An 8,574-nucleotide genomic window follows, 5' to 3' on the forward strand; every position below is an offset into this window, starting at 1 on the left:
GCATTTCATTTGATTATCCAACTCCTTTATCCAATCTTGAAATATCATTGATGTGATCCATGATTTAGTATTAAATCTGTAATTCGAATATCTTAATAATAAAATGGTATGGTGTGTGTCTGTCTGTCTGTGTGTGCACACCAACTTCAAATTGGCAAAGTACAGATAAATTGTCAAAATCTTTCCCCCTTATAATTACCCAATAATGGGGAACAAGCTTAAAATCATGAACTCCTCCAAGAATCTTCCACCCTACGATGTCCTCGACTTACATGATGAGGTCTTTAAAACCTTCCCCCAAAAAAAATTAAAAAAAAATTTTCTGCATTTTGGTTAAAATGAACAACTACGATGTCCTCGACATTCATGATGAGGTACTTAAAACCTTCCCCCCCCAAAAAAAATTAAAAAAAAATTTTCTGCATTTTGGTTAAAATGAACAACTACGATGTCCTCGACTTACATGGTGAGGTCCTTAAAACCTTCCCCCAAAAAAAATTAAAAAAACATTTTCTGCATTTTGGTTAAAATGAACAACTACAATGTCCTCGACTTACATGATGAGGACCTTAAAACCTTCCCCTCAAAAAAAAATTAAAAAAAAATTTTCTGCATTTTGGTTAAAATGAACAACTACGATGTCCTCGACTTACATGATGAGGTCCTTGAAACCTTCCCGCCAAAAAATCAAGAAATTATTTTCTGCATTTGATTAAAATGAACAACGTTAATGTCCTCGACATTCATGATGAGGTCCATTAAAACCTTCGAGGCAAAAATCTCACGTATTAAGAATATCCTTGATGAAAATGACAGCGAGAATATTAACAATGATGAACTCCCAATTATTCGCGATAAAGAAATTCAATTCATCCTATGATTTTCTCTTTAAAATTAAATGCATATATCATTATCGATCATGAATCAAAATTAAAGCTATTATCATATTTGACTTTGACAGAATGTGCAATTACAGATTGCACGACCTTGAATAGAGTGTGCAATTAACAGATTTTGAAAAACACTTTGATAGTTGAAACCACATTAGCACAATCATTAACACAATTTACCACCAATTGACAGCGCAATCAGAAGAATTTGCGTAAAAATATTAACTATTTAGTTAAGTTTTTCGTAAAGATAGAATTTATTTTCGGTATGCCTCTTTTCCTAAACTTTTTTAAAAAATAATTTTTTCAATCCGAGGTGCAGCCACGACACTTAATTAGCTGATTTAATTATTCTTAATATTTTTTAAATTTCAGTTAAACTATTTTTTCAATAGATAACCGAAGGAGGGAAGACGACCTTAAGAAAAGAAGTTTTTCGTAAAGATAGAATTTATTTTCTGTATCCTCTTTTTTCCTAATATTTTTTATTATTCAAAAATAATTTTTTAAATAGATAACCGAAGGAGGAAAAACGAAGCTGAAGAAAAAACGGTCAGCTTAAGGTAATTAAATCTTTTTTGTGTGTCGCTTTTTTGGCTGCTGCTACTCTGCCTGCCGCATTTCCGCCAGTGGTTTGTCTAATCAAGGTCACTAAGCTAAATCTCCGGACTATAAAGGCTCTTAAGCATTATCTTAACTGGCTGTTACAAAAATTAGACAGGTTGTTGCCGTGGCGGCAGAGATTTTTTTTGTTTATACTTTTTTAACAAATTTTTAAAGTTTTTTTTTGTTTTTTCATTTCTTTTGTTTTTAAATTATTTATTTTTATTTGTTTTTTTTTATTTTTTTTGTTATTTTCTACAAATTCAACCGGATTGAATTTTTAAACTCCTTAGATCCCTCTGGAATGCCGAATCATCTTTTAAAGTTAAAGATAGACGTTCCAGTGGTTTTATTACGAAATTTTGCGCCACCTAAATTATGCAACGGAACGAGGTTAGTTATCAAAAATTTGATGGCTAACGTAATAGAGGCGACGATATTAACAGGTAAGTATAGAGGTGAGGATGTTTATATTCCACGAATTCCGATAATTTCTGATGAATTACCATTTAGATTTAAAAGGCTGCAATTTCCTTTGAGGATGAGTTTTGCAATGACAATAAACAAGGCCCAGGGACAGTCATTAAAGATAGTTGGGTTATTTTTAGAGAGTGAGTGCTTTTCACATGGACAGCTGTATGTGGGATGCTCGAGGGTAGGCAGAAGAGAAAATTTATTCATATATGCCAAGGAAGGACGGACGACAAACATCGTTTATTGGCGTGGCAATAACTGAGTGGCGGGGTTTGGCATTATTAAGAGGAATTCAAAGAAGAACCAAAAATGACGTGGCAATATGCGGGGTGGCATTATAAGGGGATGACTTTATAGAGGGGTTTAAGTGTATTAGACATTGTGCAATAGAGGGTCGTCACGACCCTAACCTATCTACAGAACTGGTTGATTTGAATTTATAATTTCTAATCGAAATTTTCATTTCCTTTAATTTAGAAATATAATTACATTGCAAAAATGATTATAAACTTGGCTACATTTCAAAATTTATTTGTTTATTTCAGAAAAATAATTAATAAATTGTTTTTAGTGTTGGCAAAAAAATAATTTTATTCCATTCCACTCTATAGTTTAAAATCCAAAAAATCCAAAAAAATGCTAATGAAAATATGTTAATAACTTGATAGTATGCAACATCAAATGTATATTTCATTACGAGGGTTGGGTAAATGTTCAAATTGCAACCTTTTTTTATCATTAATGAAACTGATGCCGCACACTAAATTAAAATTATCATAAAAAATACATGAATATGTGAAAGGATCGCTAGAATGCAATAATACTTAAACAGCTTTTCATAAACTGTTTCATCTACGTTATCCGATGGCGTTATATTGAATGGAAGCAAAACACTTTTAAAAATACAAAATGACGACATTTGAATGAAGTTTAAAAGAACTATTAAAATTATAATACTACAAATTTAAACCTGCCAGTGTGTAATAATCTCCACGCAATAGGAAAGCCGAGGCGCTCCAATGTATTTCAGTAAGTGAATGGTTGTTTCCAATCAAATAATGGAACATCAAGTTTAGGAAATACCAAAATGATAAATAAAAAAAGTCGTTGTTTAACTCGTGAAAAGTATTGTGAGTAGTACAATCCCGAGGTTTGTTGGTTATATGAGAAAAATAAACATATAGTATCAGAAAGTAAATTATAAATGCCAGCATATGTAATATATTGTTAGAATATATACACAAAATTACTATAATAAAAGCAATAGATTTGTAGTGGGAACTTTTCTCTTGATTGAATAATTTATTTGGTGTGATATAAGAATAAATAAAAACCAAAGCGGCCAATAATGTTGAAAAATAAAATAAAAATGAAAAGAAACGTTGTCTGATAAAGCTCAGTTGAAGATATTCTTTAAAATAATACAAGTAAGTGGTAAAAAAAATAATCATGAAACAAACTGAAGATGAAAAAAAAAATTTTAATAGTTTGCTAGATGTCTCTAACGTTATGATAAAGTAATATCCAATTGATAAAAAAATTAGCATTGTTGTATATACTATAATTGTTTGATTTGTGTTCAATACGGAAAGTTCCCTTGAGAAAAGATTACCATTAACTGACCACGTGGTAAATCGATAACAAGCAGCGAAAAGTATAGAAAATAATATAGTCGTGAGCAAAAGCATTAGGAAATACAAATTATTTAAATTTGTATTAAACAAGACGACTAAGATGAGTGAAATTATAGCCAAACACATTGAGCTAAAAGCGTTAATTTCGACAAAAAATAGGAAAAAAAATATTAAACATCCCCATATAATTGCTACAATTAAACCAAGATTAATTTTGAATTGCTTAATAACGGAAATAGTGAGCAGTACAAATATGCAAATGCTTGATGGAACAAAAAAAGACGAAGGAAGATAAGATTGGAAATAAACTAAAATACCGATTAATAGACATCGAAGCGTAGAAGGGACAAATTTGTTATCGGTAATACAAATTATCGGATAAATAAGATATAATGAATAAATAAAGCATTGAATTGTTATTTGAGTATCACAAATTCTCCATTTCTTGTAAATTGATTTCTTGGTTTCATTCATAAAACGATAATATAAATTGGATGCTTCTGAATAATTTTTTGATAAATATTGAAATTCTGCTTCTTTTATATACTTTGATATTATTTCTTTTGCCTGGAGAGACTCATAAAATGTCAAAATTTGTAAAGCATTATTTCTGATAATATCAATATTCTAAAATATATGTTGATCGTATAAAGACAATACTTTTCCTGGGTTTGTAAGTTCATTAATTACCGAACCAAGATTCTGAAAAGGGATTGGAACACCAAGTAAAGCTGCCAATGTTGGAGTAAAACTATCCTGCTCAATTTGATTTAATTCAGTCTACGATTATTTAATACATAATAATCTTACTGTTGAATAGTGATTTGCAGAAAGATTTTTTTTACTGTAAACAAATAAAGCAGTTTTTTCTTCTCCTTCCCCATCTCCGTGAGATCCATTAGGAACTGATCCATGATCGCCAAATACAAATAAAATTGTCTCATTGTCAATGACGGATTTAATTTTGCTAAAATAAATAGAAAAAGTATTATACCCAATAAATTTATTATAAAACTGAAGACGGTCTCTTATCGAAGGATGATTTAGACCTACGAGGTGATAAAGATGGTCCATTCCAAGGAAATGAGCAACATAGATGTCACCTTCATTATTTTCTACCATGGTTGGTAAATTATCGTCAATGAGATTGTCGATAGTATAAATATCGTCAAGATCGTTGTCGTTAGTGTGCGTTTTTGCAGAGAAATGATTATTATACATATTTACAAGAGATACACCACCGACATAGACAATTTTTTTGTGATTAATATTTAGTTGGTTGAATATGTTATCTTCTACAAAACCGTAGTCCATCCAACTATGCCAGAATCCTGTAAAAATTGAATACAAACGATTAATAGTCATCGATGGAAACGGAGCCTCAAATGAATATAGACGTGTATTATATGGTTCATTTATTTGCATTTTATATAGATTTGTAAGCTGATTAAGATATGTTGCTTCCCTAGAACTGTTTGTTACTACAGAGTCGAGACGTAGTCCATCAATTATTATAATCACTGCTTTTGAAAATTTGCCCTTAAGATCCGATTTTTTGCTTATTCCATACAAGTTCCCTCTTCTTTGAGTATTTACAGTCTGGCAGTGAATTATATTCAGATAGTTTATATAAATAAAGAATGATAGCAATATCCACCTTATTAGTATATTAATAACACTCTCCATTCGAGTTTAAATGGGTATAGCGGGAAAATTGTATATTTAAACCGCAGTTCACGAACGAGCTTGAAATTTTGCGGTTCGAAAATTTCTCATTTCCATTCTGAATCTTTAAGAAGATTATTGGATTTCAATTTATTATGATTAAACTTATGCTTTCTGAATATCGGATGCCATAAAAATTACCTGTAAAATTTGTTTCATAATTCTGCAGGACATAATTAAAATTATTCCGGCTCTGGAGAAAGTCGGCCTTAGTTTAAATTTCTCTAAATGTGAAATCTCTAACTTCGGGTGCTCGCAATCTACCTTCCAAGATGCCGTTTTCTCATTCCGTGATCTTATCCCGGGAGTGCAATCTATTCATATTGACGAACTTTCTATCCTGGGAGCCCCGGTGGCTGGCAATTCTATTGATATGGCCCTACGCAAAAAGGAGTTCTTTCTCGAGGCAGTTTTTGAACGTATCAAACAGTTGGACTCACACACAGCATTATTCCTTTTACGAAATTGCTTTCTTATTTGCTACGCTCTTCTCTGTGTTTTGCTTTTCCAGAGAGATTTTCCGCCATTGACCACCTTATCTGTACTTGTACTCAAAACATATGCAATTCCCCCTTTGACGATAGGGATTGGAGACAGGCAACCCTCCTCGGGAGGTGGAATAGCTTTTTCAGCGGTTCTCGATCGCCGTTATCTTAGGGAACAGTTTGGTCCTCCTTTCGAATAATCTTTTATCACTTTTGCTTGAAATAAAAAAAATAAACTATCTTAAATGTACCAATTTCTAAATTTTCCAATTCTCAGATTTACCAATTTAAAAAATTTTTTTTAATTTATTAGAAATTTTCTAATTTCGGAATTTGTCACTGTTTTTTCGAAATTTAACAAAAATGACTAAAATTTGCACTTAAGATCCTTTCAATTTTGACTTTAGTAATTGCATATTTCCGACAAAACAAGTAAACAAACTGTTATTTTTCCTGAAATATTAGCTTTTGAGGTTTTTTCCACAATGGGTTGCTAAGAAACCGTGGCTTTTTAGCTTTTCATACCTCTGGTTAAAAAGAACAAATTCATTTCTTGAATTCTGAAATATACTGCCTCACATCTAGGAGAAATAATTTGTTTCCAAAGCCAACTGCTCGGAGTTTTTACAGCTATATCTTTATGCATTTAAATACTAGGGAATGCAAAAAAATGGATTTGATCATCTTCAATGACAAACTCATCTGGACAGTTTTAATTGACTTCTCACAGATACTGTTTTTTCTCAATAGATTATTCAAAAGCTAGAAATCCTGAGATTTTTGATTATTGCCATTTGTTTTAATTGATTGAAGAATCCCTGACCTCCAATGACATACTTAAAAAATTCTCCCTAAACATCTTTCAAGATTTTTTCTATATAAATAAAGTCTTTTTTGTATGCCGGCTATCGTTGATATCAAACATGTTTATTATGTAAGATTGAAAACGTTGCTTTAATTTTCAGATAATTTATTCTCTGAACTTTCAAAGCGGTACGTAGATTATTAACCCAAATTGTAATTAATAGTTATTCAGATTCCGTTTCCGTTATTTGTAGTGTTTTATTCCATCAACCTCAACTTCTTAGGGCCCACGTTTAGTGCACGGATAAGCAGATTCATGTCGTTTAGTGCATGTTATCAACGCGCAGTCTAGATTCAGGGGCTACCTCTTCAAAAGACATCGATAACCCGTGCCTTGTCTCGGCTTGCATGCTTTCTAAGGTCTTCCGCAGCACCAGTGTCTAGATGTATGCCTTCACCCTGTCCTCCACGCTAAGCACCGCCAGATGGTTTAAAAAAATTTGACACTATTACGTCCCAGGTCATGACGACAGATACGATCTTTACCTTCACCCGGTGAATCGCTCCCAGTTCATTTGCCAGCAAGTCGTATTTGTGGAACTTTTCCACTTCGACCTGCTTGAGACAATTCTGTGAAGTGATCCCCACCTCGATAGGAGTAATTGTGTTGCATGAACAAATATGTCTGGCATGTTATTCGGAATAGCATTATCAGTCGGGAGGTTTGTATCGACTCGGATTTCTACAAATTCATTGGTGATAACGGATTGGACTAAATGGGTTTTTAATTTTTTTGACTTTTTAATTCCATATTGGCGACATAGATGTAAATGCAAGCATTTGAACACTTCGTTATAGCGTCTAAGGTAGGGACCATTAAGCATTCGCCCACATCTGGTAGCAAGGTGATCGACGGTCTTCTTGGATGAGTTGCAGCAGCATTTATTCTTTCCGTTGCTAAAAAACAAGTTTCGGGCTTGCAAAAGGCACAGATTTGCTTCAGTCCAGGAAGAATAGAATCGTCTTCTATTTAGTTCATAACACCAATAATTATAAATTTTTATATTTTTAATTGTAAAAAATTGTTTCTATAGAAACAGATCATTTTTTTGCAGTAATTAAAAAAATAGAATTGGATTTCCGAATAGCCACGTCATTTGGAAAAATGAAATCTTTTAAATTGGTATAATTATGTGTATTTATTTAAATTTTAGATTGACGAAAATAGATTAAATAAAGAGTGTTTTCTTATTAGAAGAGCTTTAAAAGCTCAAGTTGAACATCATGAAAACGGCAAATCTCAAATTTGCTCAAAATCTACTAATAATCCTGAAAAACCAAATGAAAAAAAGGTTTCGTTTGAGAAACATAAACGAAGTATTCGTATTTTAATATTTCTTTTAGATTTGTCACCTCCAGTTCGTGATTGTCAATCGGAAAAATCAATAAAGCTTTTTTCTTTAAAACTTTTGGATAAACTGACAAACAAATTGTGTATTTTAATCGAATTTGTCAAAAATACTGATCAAAGTATTTTTTGGGAAATTAACTTATTAACAGTTTCCAGAAATGCAACAAAATCGTTAGCTTTTAGTGATGTTCAGTCTGAAAACAAACGAACACGTCTGGACAGTTACATAACTCGCTTTCAAATAAAACTTATTATTTTATTTCAACAGTTTGAAAATATCGAAATGATACCCGTTTTTTTCTTAAAGTAACATAATAGAACTGTAATGATTTAAATGATTTGATTCTTGTTCTCAGAGGAACCGTTCGTCTGTTAGATGAACTTATAATTGCTTTACATGGAAATTACATTGGAGGCCCAATTGATCACCGAATTGATAATATTGTTGTTTTATCCAGAAAAATTTTCATTTACTGTGAAACCGTTCCATTGCTTGCCTATGATATGACTTACAGCATTTCAGTTATTACAAAACTAGAGGTTTCACG

General features: G+C 31.8%; 1 protein-coding gene across 1 annotated transcript; it reads right to left on the minus strand.

The window, feature by feature from the left end:
- Positions 1 to 3,363: 3,363 nt before the first annotated feature.
- Positions 3,364 to 7,499, minus strand: LOC115229217 (GPI ethanolamine phosphate transferase 3-like). Its single transcript, XM_029799609.1, has 5 exons — positions 7,264 to 7,499; positions 4,412 to 4,568; positions 4,262 to 4,381; positions 3,833 to 4,228; positions 3,364 to 3,378 (listed from the first exon to the last, which is right to left on the minus strand). Exons 1-5 carry the CDS (start codon positions 7,497 to 7,499, stop codon positions 3,364 to 3,366), a joined length of 924 nt encoding a protein of 307 aa, XP_029655469.1.
- Between the last annotated feature and the right edge of the window lie 1,075 nt (positions 7,500 to 8,574).

The sequence above is a fragment of the Octopus sinensis genome, unplaced genomic scaffold (genome assembly GCF_006345805.1).
Source record: "Octopus sinensis unplaced genomic scaffold, ASM634580v1 Contig12101, whole genome shotgun sequence".
NCBI classification, from domain to species: Eukaryota; Metazoa; Mollusca; class Cephalopoda; order Octopoda; family Octopodidae; genus Octopus; species Octopus sinensis.

Excerpts from the sequence above, each read along its gene's own strand:
- LOC115229217 (XM_029799609.1), bottom strand. The coding sequence starts at position 7,499 with ATGCTTAATGGTCCCTACCTTAGACGCTATAACGAAGTGTTCAAATGC. Across the intron at positions 4,382-4,411 it reads CTGCAAATCACTATTCAACA|ACTGAATTAAATCAAATTGA; the intron begins GTAAGATTATTA and ends AAATAATCGTAG. Across the intron at positions 4,229-4,261 it reads AACTTACAAACCCAGGAAAA|AATATTGATATTATCAGAAA; the intron begins GTATTGTCTTTA and ends CATATATTTTAG.